The sequence below is a fragment of the Eschrichtius robustus genome, chromosome 18 (assembly GCF_028021215.1).
Source record: "Eschrichtius robustus isolate mEscRob2 chromosome 18, mEscRob2.pri, whole genome shotgun sequence".
NCBI classification, from domain to species: Eukaryota; Metazoa; Chordata; class Mammalia; order Artiodactyla; family Eschrichtiidae; genus Eschrichtius; species Eschrichtius robustus.
In genome coordinates this window covers 2,058,851-2,070,887 of record NC_090841.1, presented here as the reverse complement: position 1 = coordinate 2,070,887, position 12,037 = coordinate 2,058,851, and the positions used below count along the sequence as shown (strand labels likewise).

At 46.6% G+C, this 12,037-nt stretch overlaps 1 protein-coding gene across 1 annotated transcript in view; it reads right to left on the bottom strand.

The window, feature by feature from the left end:
- Positions 1–284: 284 nt before the first annotated feature.
- FGF9 (fibroblast growth factor 9) overlaps positions 285–12,037 on the bottom strand; it is a 29,086-nt gene continuing 17,333 nt past the window's right edge. The window contains exon 3 of the mRNA XM_068526871.1: positions 285–2,995. Within this exon, the coding sequence (XP_068382972.1) occupies positions 2,750–2,995 (246 nt within the window). The 3' untranslated portion in view covers positions 285–2,749. The remainder of the gene's footprint in view (positions 2,996–12,037) is intronic.

Below are 12,037 nucleotides of genomic sequence, written 5' to 3'. Positions count from 1 at the left end.
CGGTTTGGCTGGCCAGGCTTGTGTTTGTGAAAACTGGACCCATCATTCCACAGAGGCTTGAGCAGCCACCCACGGCCTTGGGTCCCTTACGACAAGAACCAGTTGCAAAGCCAGGAGCTGGGGCGACTTGCTCTGCGGCCCAGCAGGACAGCGCCCGCACCAAAACCCTGAGCCATCTACTCTCCCAGAACACTTATGTACAGAAATTGCATAAGTCAGTATTTATTTATTTACAGACCATTACAGTTTATCATATCAATTGCCAAAAGCATATAACATTTTTCTTTTTTCAAAGAAAAAAGTAACCAAAACAAAATAACTCCAAAAGTCGACATTAAAGTAGCATTTTCTAGGAATGCATGGAGAGTTTAGTCTTTTTCACAAATCATTTTCTTTCTTTTAGGCTGATTAATCTAGCATCTCATGCTACTTTAAGATTACTTTTGGCTATTTCCTAAAATCAATTTCTTCGGTGCTAAATATTGTACCTATGACATCCTAGAAACTTGATTCTTCCCTGTGATCAGATGTTTAATGTTTTTCAGCCAACAATATTAAATGCCTTTTGGAAAAACTAAAGCCTGAATATGTGCACATTTTAGCAGCAGCAAAGGGTTAAATAATAAATAAGAATACTACCTCTTGGAATTAAATGCAGTTTCTGTTAAGAAAGTTTAAAAAAAAAAAAAACAAGAAAATAAATGAAGAGGACATTGACTTTTACCACAAATCAGCTATTTTACATTGCTTCTGTCCCCTCCCCCCCAGCATATTTCTTAATTCCAAATGTTGGTTGGACTTAGTTTTTCTTTAATGCACATCAACAGGAGGCCCTGTCCATTCTGCCCTTTGGACCAGAGATGGGCCCCCTGCGCTCGTGACAATCAGCCATGTGCTTCTACTTCGAAACAGCTTTGACTCACCAGTGGCATACTTTTATTTTTCATAGAGAATGTGCATCAGAGCAAAACAAAGTTGGAATATTAAATTTTAAAATTAGTTACATAAATCCCAACACATTTTTTAACTGTCACTTTCAATTTCCCACACAAATGGCTAGAAAGTGTTATATGTGGTATGAGAATTTGTTATAAATTTATTTTTCTTAAATATTGCTTTAAGAATTTGGCTCTTTTCTCCTTAGTATATAGTAAGAAATAGTCTCCCTTGCCCAAGGGCAAGTTTCAAAATTATTGCTACTAAAGAAATATGTATTCTTATGCTTTTCAGCATAAAATGTTATAAAAGCCTTGTAAAAGGTAATCTATAGAGTAACCTCCCCTCTAAAAAAATTGAGTGCTTGTGAAGACCATTTTAAAAAACAAAACACGGTCAACAAATATATACTTTCCCCCTCATTGTCATGATTGATGGAGATTTATTAGTTTCATTTTGCAAGTTTTACTTGAAGGGTGCTTTTACCAGGTATTATGACAGGTCACACCGAAAGCAATTTTCTATAAAAGATGTTACAATAACCCCTATGGTACTTGTGTAATTTCATATTTGAGAGCCAAGTGCACAAATAAAAAGTTTATAAGAATTACCCTGTTGTCTGACTCTGATTCTTGCCCCCTAAAAAAAAAGAAAAATCTGTGCCAAGTAAGCTTTTTTTTTTTTTTTTTTCCTTTTTGAGAATTCTAATCCAGTACAATGTTTGATATGAGTCCTGTTGTTCTGGAGATCGACTAAAATAAAAGCACTGTTATTGTTTAGCTTTGGTATATTCTGCGATACATTTAGACAAGTAGAATATATACCAACCCTTATATTTTCCAACCGTGAAGTTACAATGAGGGAGGAAGTCACTTATGAGAGAGGAAATATTACAGACACAGAATAAAAGTTTGAGACCCAGTTTATCTTTAATCCTCTGGGATAAGCTATGGAACAAGCAGTCTGAAGAGTGGACACTCAGTGTCATGAACGGTATGCATCAGTTTACAATAACACGGGCACAAAAGCGATTGTCGCCTTTAGGACACTAGGGCCATCTGAGTGTCTCGCATCCATGCACGCCACGTTCGCTGCATGAATATGCCACAGGTTTGTAGCCGACGTTGCCATTTAATGCCTACAGAGCCTAAAGCTTCCAAAGTGCCTATCTGGCCTGTACATATTTCATTAAAAATAAACTCTATAGAATAAATAAATATATAAAATAAATAAAATGTTGCCTTTGGAATTTCTATAAATAAATTTAACTTTTTTTCTTTTTTTTTTTCTTTTTTTTTTTTAACTAAGAGGTCTTTGCTTTAAATTCACTGGGATGACACCCGTGACTAGGAACCGAGAAAGTCCTGTCGGTCAGACCGCACCCTCCTGCCTGTGAAAATGCAGCGGGGCCCGCCTCGGGCCGCCAGCCAGATCCCGATGCGTCCAGGTGTGGCAGCTCTGCTGATGAGGATGAAGGACAAGAGACCGGATGGGAAAGCGCATCTATCCCCACATGCATCGGCTGGTCCTCTCTGCTCCCTCCTCTCCGCAGCCCCACTCACCCCCTCACCCTGCGGCCTCCTGCCCTCTGCTCTCCACCCACCCGGCAGCAGCGGGCAGGGGGTCCCGAGAGAGGACGAGCCTGGAGAACAAAATCAGCATGTCCCCTCCACGCCTCCGTCAGACTATGCATGCGACAAAGTTTGGCAACAGTGGAGCTGATGTGATGACACAGCAAATCAATAAGAACCCACCGCGTGAAACCTTTATAGTGGTTACTTTTTTAAGGGCTCAAGTGAAGAAACGGTCTTTGTCAACTTTGGCTTAGGATACCCTTATAGAGTTCGGGTACTTTGTCGGGGTCCACTGGTCTGGGTAAAAAATGTGTGAATTTCTGGTGCCGTTTAGTCCTCGTTCCTTCTCTGGGGGTCCCGTCCTTATTTAACGCGACATAGAACCGCCTTCCAGTGTCCACGTGTTTGTACAGATTCGAGGAGTACGTGTTATACCAGTTTTCTTCAAACTGTTCTCTGAATACACACTCTTGGGTTAGTTTTTCCTGTTGAAAAACAAAAGCAAATATTTTGCAAAAATTAGCTACTTTCCGTACTGAAAGCAATTGCTACATAACATAACTGGTGACAAAATACCAATTTTAACCCACTTTAAGTGCACTTTGCAAAAACTGCTTACCTCTATAAATTTAACTACCTCCTAATTTTTTTTCATAATGATTAAAGCACAAAAGAGTCTAATTTTTTCTAGTTAAACTTTTCCACATGCCAATTATCTGAATGAGTCAGCAGGCAAAGGCAGCTAACGCCATGAGCTGTTCCCATTTTCACCACAGCAATTAGGATGGTGACCATCCTGGGGGGAGGGTCTCTTCGAAGAAAGAGTCTCAGAGCACTGCTTCATCTTCAGCGTATTTTTCAGAAAGTCCTCGCCACACAGACCAACATCACCAGTGACGTCAGAGATTTTCTGCCCTTTGAAGCAGCGGAGGTTATTCATTACACTAGAAGAGTGGTTTTCAAACTTCAGCGTGCAGAAGAATCACTTTGGGATGCTTTTTTTAAGTGTAAATTTCCAATCCCCAACCTTTTAAAATTCTTATCCGGAAAGTCTGGAAATACGCATTTTGAACAGGCCTTGTGGAATTCTGATGCAGCCACTCTTTGGTCCACATTTTGAGATACGATGCTTTCTATCAGGACTGGGTCTTCCTGAGTACAAAGACGTAAAGACAAACATCCTAGCCCTCCTGCTTCCTTGAACTTAGAAGAACCACCACACACTCCCCCCCAGTTTAAAAGCAGAAAGGTTCCACATTTTCATAAATGTATTACACTTCGCCCTCCACCAGAGCTTTAGGAGAGCCTGGGTTCCCTGGAACCCCATAACCTAGGGCCCCTGCAGCCGCATGTCTCAAGGGCAGTAAGGACCAGAAGCGATGCACAGATCGCACCCCAAACCGTGAACTCATTCCAGGCATAAACGTGCTTCTAGCTGCGCCTGGAGAAGTGAGGCAGTGGGGTGGACCAGCTTCTTGTTCTTCTCACCACGTTGAAACTTTAAGATCAGCACCTTCCCAGATGGCAGTGTTAAAAAATAAACACTAAAATGACTTTTGAAAACATTCCCCTTGCTCTTGCCCACCTGGCCCCTTACGTAAATAAGAAAACCTACAAATACATGTCCATGCACAGTCACACCCCTGAGGACACAACTTAGTGCACTGATTCACAGCCAGCCGGGCAGAAGGCATCATCTCCAGCTGCCGTGGTCGCGTCGGGAGAGCGAGGGTGGGGACGGGGGGCGTGTCAAGCTGAGGATGCTGAAAACCAGCGGCCAGCGTGAGCTGGCTTCCCCACATCACTCCGCCGTTCACGGAAGGCTTAAACCACCCAGAAACACAGGGGACCTGCACCTCCTGGGAGCTGCTCTTCTAGGTCAGCGGTCCCCAACCCCCGGCCACCGACCGATACCGGTACTGGTCCGCGGCCTGTTAGGAACCAGGCTGCACAGCAGGAGGTGAGCGGTGGGCGGCGAGCGAAGCTTCATCTGCCGTCCCCATCCTCCCCCATCGCTCGCATCACCTCCTGAACCATCCCCCCGCCCAATCCGTGGAAAAACTGTCTTCCACGGGACTGGTCCCTGGTGCCAAAAAGGTTGGGGACCGCTGCTCTAGGTGATCAAAATGTACTGAGCAGGTTGGTAACAAACTCTTATCTCCTTGGACCAGTCTCTGCTAAGTGAGCTGAAACAAGGGAAAGGAACAACAGCAACCAAAAGCATCGAGCAGGACAGGATGCTGGGGAAACTCTGGACAGCTGATGCTGGGTTTATAGGGACAAGGTGCGTTGCAGGGGGCGAGTGGCACCTGCAGCTCCCCTCCCCAGGGCGCTAGCAGAGAAGCCCCTCACCTCCCTCCACGAGCAAACCTAGAGGAAACCCCCTCTGCTGGGGAGACCAGGCTGAACGTGATTTCTGTTTCATCTCCATTAAAGCGGACAAAATAAAAATAGTGTGTTAAAAGACTTTAACAGCTATTTCAGACTTTACTTCCATCTGTACAATAAATATTCTCCCCACAGACAAGATTATTCCTGGCTTAAAATATCTAGTTTGAGTTTGCAGTGATTAAGTAAATTTTCTAAACAAGCGATGTTCATTTATTTTCTACTTAATAAAGGTGGACCAAAGTATGGAATTGTAGAGCCTTCAGTTCTACCAAGGAGATGAAAAACGAATTCAAACTAAGCTTTCTTTTTCTCAGCAGGAAATCACTTTACCTGACAGACACTTTGTTTAAAAATTAAGGCTCTCCCTCCTCCTTCTGGACCCCAAGGTACGGCCCAGCTTCCATCTGTTTTGTATACAAGTCGCACCTGCAGGGCGATGGCCTTTCACGGATCAGGAGGACACATGGTCACCTCAGAGTCTGCACACCATGAGGGGCCTGGCTTTGGAGCCACAGGCCCTGGTCCGGCAGCCTCACCTGGAGCAGGTGAGTGTCAGCACCTGAGGCGAGGCCATCACAGGTGCGTGGCCGGGGATCGGCACCCGGAGGCCAGGACATGCCCCCAGTCACCATGGGTGCTGTGGACACTGCTGACGTCAGAACCTCTCAGAACTGGAGCCAACCTCAGCCAACAGGTATTGCAACTTTCCTCGGAAAATGCCCGGGACAGGGGAGCCCGGAAGGGAGGTCACCTGCCCCAGACCCCGCACCTTCCACTTCTCACTAACGGAGGGTTCCTCCAGACCCCCCATCCGTCCAGGGACTTCCGAGGCCCCTTCCAAAGGGCCGGGCGGGGGGCTCCATGGACCACGCTCTGGAACTCGGTGCAGCCCCTCTGATTCTGACAATCACATGTGCTGCCTTTCTTCTTTACCTCAAAATGCAATTTTTTAAAAACACTATTCATTTTGCAGGTGGAACGGGTGGAGGTGGAGAGAAAACAGAGCGGATGCACAGAATTCTGCAGTGGGAAGGACGCTGCACGCTAAGACTGAAACACTAATGAGTCCAGTATTGAAGATAAGCCTCAATTCACATGTTTTGGGGGTATTGTCAGTTTGCGAAAAAAAAAAAAAAAACCCTTTTAAAAAAGTTGAACCAGGTAAGAAAATGAACTAACCTTTTCACTGCTCAGCAAACATGGCTCTGTTCCCCTTATGAGGCTGCTGTAACATCGTTTACACACACAATATAACGCTCTAGGCAACGTGGAAAACGAAGTGAACTGTTCCACGTAGAATAGTGTCATCTACAGACAGCAGCTTTTGTGATGGTTAAGAGTTCAGTCCTCTCCTTCACGGGAGGGTTGGATAACCTCAGTTAACTAGTGAAATGAGGCCGTGCAGACATTACATTGCAAAACCCCTGATCCAGTTCAGCTCCTGTAATTATTACACAAGGGGTATAACGCCACTCAGATAAACCTGCAGACCTTAAAAAAATTTTTTAATTTAAATGATCATAAAAATTAAAGACCCTGATACCTTTCTATACCATGTATATGCTTTCAAATAATTTCTTCTTGCTATTTGGGTTTATGTTAATGTGTGATTTTTGTTTCAGACAAAGGTAGACAAAGCAGCAAGATTTACAGAATTAATCTCTTTATGATTAGACTTTAGTACTTAGCGATAAAATAGTTAGTTGAGGTGAATATATTTATGTTACATATTTGTACTCCAAAGTGATTTCTCTAAATTAAAAATAAGAAAGTGAATGCAAATTGGGACAGCAAAAAAATATATTAAGCTGTATTCTTATATATACACAGAGGAGAAAAAACAGTTCCTGCCTTCAAATAAACTATACACTTTAGAATTATAGAACTCAGATGTTTTAAAACTCACCACATGTTTCCAATGCAGACAGTTTATAGAGTATTCCACTATAAAGTGATCAATTCTTCTTTTATTGTATTTCCATGTTTTAATATTTTTGGGGGGATTATTTAACTATAGCTGTTTATGGCATACCTATCTTTGAACTGCTGGATTATGTCACTCAGCTTGGGTGGAGAATGTGGATTTAATTCTAAAGTCTCCTAAAGCCCATGCTTTGGAACAAAATCTGGTGAATGTCAGCAACTATGGAAACCCCTTTTCATTTTATATCATCAAATTCGGAGCAGTGGGAAAAACTGAAATTAAAACTTCAAAACTTTTACCAATCCTATTAAAACCAAAGTATGAGATAATAATGTGAAAATTATAGTATACCCCAGAGAATGTTTAGGAATGTTATACGACATAAACTCATATGGACACTAATCTTAACTATTTGACAATTGGAAAATGTGTAATCCACATGGGCGTTACCATGCCTGATTCCTATCTGTACCCATTTAAAAACTGAAATCAGAAGTTTTCAAAATTTGAGATTCAAGAGTCCTCATTGAAAATGTGTAGACTTATGCTGCTATTTTAAAACATGATTTCCATTTTTATACATATAAACATATGGTGTAGCTTTAACCATACCATCCAAATGGTTGCTTGTGTTCAACTCAATGGGTTGTTTGAACTCCCTGCATAAACTCACAACACATAAATCCCAAGGTCAGAAACTGCCTTGATAGAGTTCCCGAACCTTTTATAAGTTACTGATTTGATGTACTCGCTCGTTCTCTGCCTACCGTTTACCCCAGTCGTGGTATTTAAACCTCCCTTAACTACAATTACTCGTAGAGATGTACCTTCCTCATTAATAATCTAGCAGTAACGTCTTAATGGGAATTGTTGCAAGGATCGGGGTGATTAAATATAATGACGAAAGGATCATTAATAAGAAGCTAGGTATTTTAACGCTTCTCTCCTGGGAGAAGTCCCCAAGCAGAAAGCAACAAACACACAGAACAGGCAGGAAGGCACTATTTCTCATTTTATTAGACGCTCCATTCAGATCCAGCCCCCTTAAGCCCTCAACACGCCTCCCTCAAGGCCCATTTTTCAAAACCTCTTTAAAATCCCTACCATTCCCAACGGGCCTGCTTTTACACCCATGATCCTGGCCATCAAAACTGCCACTGGAATTGTGGGAACAGTTGAATCAGTTGTGTCTGGTCAACGTACACAAACGAAGCAAGTGGGCGGGCAGCGTTTGTCTCATCAAATACACAAAAAAGTAAGAATTCCTACCTTCTCTCCACTCCTCCCTCACCAAACCAGACAAAGCAAAACAGAATTCAGCTTCGCTCCAGAAGCTGCGTACTTAGGTGTACCTGTGGACTCGAAGGTAGGGCCCAGTCTGAATCTGGAGGGACACACTGACATCTCCTATGGCGTGGGCTCACCAGCCATGTGGTACCCACCACACAGCCAAGGACAGAGCCTGCCGCGTGTACCGCAGGGCAGACCAGACAACTTAGAGGCTGTCCTTAGCAGCCACCCTAGAAACAGACATTTGTTTAGCAAATCAAGTGAGCTCATAAACTTGCAATACATGTTCAGAGATGGAGCCCCACAGGGGAAAGAAAATCCTGCCCAAGGTTGAACAGAATTCAAACGGAGAAGTTTAATATTCACCTTATGAAATATTTTTGCTTCTGCCAGCGGGTAGACTATGCACATTTGGTGCTTCTGCCGAGAGCCCTACAGGAAAAGCTCGTGAAGTTTCTCTTAGGGTCTTAGAGCACAGGTAACATTTCTTATCATAAATGATCATCTGATAAGAGAAGTAAGTCATTCAGTGACCACTTAAAATGCACATCAGAGATTTGCAAAAGCTGAAAAAACTTCAAGCTAAATATTTATTACTCTTTGTAAAAACTGAAAGTAGAAGGACAGACCATGGAGGAGAAGTGGACAGCTTCAAGGCTGGGAGGTGGAATGAAGGAAATAATTCCTATTATTAAGGACACCAGGCAGAGACAATGGAACCCAACCACCTTGTCTGCAGGATAATCAGCAGGTGCACCGCAGGAGGGAGAATCGAAACAGAAACACGTACCAGAGATCTTCTATGCTAGACAAAGCAGGCTGAATTCAGGCCTTGAGTGCAGAAATAAAATTAGAGAAACTGAAAGATTAACAAAGATAATGGCAAAGTAAGCGCAAAGGCAATTTCTGAAGAACTAAAAGATTCACGGAATTTCTATGGTAAAGGAATGTCAACCTCCTACAGACACACACACAGTGGGGTTGATTAGCCACCCTGGGCCTCAAGCTCCTTCTCTGTGACGAGAGGGGATTGGACTCAGGGATGTCCAGGGTCTCTCTGAGTCTAAGGCCGAATGATCCGGCCTTGGAGCATCCAGTATGGAGGCCTAGCCACCCACAATGACTCGGGAAGGACGCACTGACCAGGAGATGGAAAAGAAGCTGCAGTGTTGCTGGAAAATAGGGGAAGAAACACGCCCAAATGTGCCACCTCCGTTACCTCTGCAGAGACGGAGAGCTAAGTAATGCTTCCAGAAGCAGCCAAGCGGGGAGGCTGCTGTTTCGGAGAAGAAAGGACGGGGAAGAAGACACGGCTTTGGCACAAGGGGCCCCTCCTTCCCTCCCTGGGAGACCGACAGGATGTCCCCCGGTGTTGGCCTCAAAAAACACGGCTCACAAATGAACGTCTGCCTGACCAACAAACCCTACGTCATCAGCTGCCCGAAGAGGACTTACTGGGAAGAAAAACCAAATCCTGTAGGAAAACAAGAAGTTATCAAAGTCATAGAGCGCCCAGAGCTGGAGGCAAAGTTGGACGTGTGCACAAGGCAGATAAAAGGCAACGCTGAAGAGAAGCGACACCAGGGCTCCGGAATTTCTCAGACACCCAGCCACACCCCCTCCGAGGCACACAGAGAAACCCCGAGTGGGCTCACGAGCACACGCGTGTCTCTGGCACCTCTCGGCTCCCCGGGGCCCCCACCTGCCCGCCACCAGCTCCAGCTGGACTCGCGTCAGCCCAGATTTCTCTGGAACCAAACTCTTCCTCCCAGCCCCCGCCTCGTGCTGGAGAAATGGCCCCACGCTCGTGGAAAGTGACCGGTACTGCTGTCCCTTCCTCACACGCGGGTGGCTGTCCCATTCTCTCGGGGCCCCTCTGCGAACGGCCCACTTCCAGGACGAATCCGAGCTAATGCCATTGGCCAGTCTGCCTGCTCCCCCAAGGCACCAGAGCCATACACCAACGGGGGCCGCTTCCAAAGCAGCACCTTCACCCTGAAACACCGAGTCCGGGGGTGGCCACTGCGGTGCTGCCGCAGCCTAGTGACTTCACCAACACGTGGGCATGCGAAATCATGCTCACCATCACCACGATGGGAATGAAGCCCTTAATAAGAAGTCCAACTTTTTCATTTAATTAAGTGGGTAAAATAGTAATGTGCTGCATTTGAGAAGAAGGTGTATAAAATTAAGCTCAACAAATAAAGCTTTATGGTTAACGTTTTCAAGTATAATGCAAGGGGCGCCATAGTTCGATCTGAAGGGACATGTTTCTTTACTGTCACAGACTGTGTCCTGAATCTTAACTTCTGAATTCAGACTTGCGAGAAGCACCATTTCCGTGCACCTCCACGCAGGCGTCTCCTTCTGGGGCCACACTTACCCCTGACGGAGGCGAAGGAGCAGCTGCACAGCCCCCGGGGGCCAGGACAGCACTGGCTGCATCCTGGGCGCCGTCTCCACTGTCCTCATTACCCTGGTCCCGAGGCCCGGCCCAGCCAGTCTGAGGAGGGTGCCCAAGGCTGCACAGCCCATGAGCCACGGAGCTAGCGTCCCAGGCCCTGCGTTGCCCCTACTCCACGCCGCACCTCCAAGTTCAAACTCTTCAGGATGCAAGTACAGGCTTGAACCTTCCATCGAAACACAGCAAACTGAAAATCTACTCAAAAGACAGGGAGAGAAAGAAAAGGAATACAAGCCACCCCAGAGGGTCCAGAGAAAACGACCTGCCAACACAGCGATTCACAGGGAAAATGGAAGAGAGGGAGGGAGGGAGGGAGGGCAGGGAGGAGCCTCGGGCTGGGCAAGCGTGTGCCCACGTTCAGGGCAGTGTGGCAGCTACACGGACAAAGCCACTCCCGGCCACGGCAGAGCCAGCCCAGCGCGCACCGGGGAGGGTGCCCTTGGCATGACCTTGGCAAGTCCGAGCTCAGAACACTGCACTGAGCAGTGGGCGGTTCCCCACAAAGGAAAAGCAGACTGCAGCGGAGAGCTCTGTGAAAAATCACAACAACAAAAGATTGAGGAAGGAGGGGATGCATTTATGTCAGGATTGTAAGCATTCGTGGAGCCCTTTGCGGGGCTCCACTCCAAGCCAGAACCTCTCCGTCCTTGGGGAGCCTCGGCGGCGGGGTGCTGGGAAGGCAGACACTCTTCTCAGCCGCCTGCAAGGATGCTGCGGGGCGCCCAGGTCGACGGACACGCAGCGGACAAGCCAGTCCTGGCAGGGGGCAGGGGGGGCGCGGCCCCGGGGCGAGCGGGTGGGGCTTTCTCTGGGAGGGGGCGTCTCCCGGGCCGGACACGGAGCAGCAAGGCTGCAGCACCCCCGGATGGCAACGATGATGACAGTGGAGGACCCTCCAAATGTCAGTGTCGTGGCCTCTGGCAGCAGCTGAGAGAAACAGAAGCAGAGGCAGGACCGCTGGGGGTGGAGGGGGAGTAAAGATGGCAGAATCAGGCTCCTCCCGGCAGCCACGGCTCCAAAGCCTGCAGCCCTGAAGCTGCTTTCACGCCAGCCTTTCCCTCCGCGGGACCACCTGCCTACTTTTCTCCATCTCCTCTGTGAGTAATCCTGACGTCTCCTCCCAGGCCAGGGATGAAGCCCCCTCCCCCATGCTCCCCAAGGCCTTTCTGTATACAATTCTGTCACAACACCAATCACACCAAATTATAAGTCTTTGTTTGTACGTCTGACTGCCCCCCCAGAGCTGCAAGGTCACCCCAGGAGAAAACAGCACTTACCTGCATGGGGTGTTGCGTGTGGATCGGGGCCCTGAACCACGGCTCCCGGGGAAACACAGGGTGAGGATCCCGTGAGCCTCTGCTCATGACGTTTTTGTCAACCAATCAATACATGACCTTGTTTTACGTCTGTTTCTGTTTCAAGTTAATAGCGTTGGTTTATTAGCCGTGGACGCAGGCA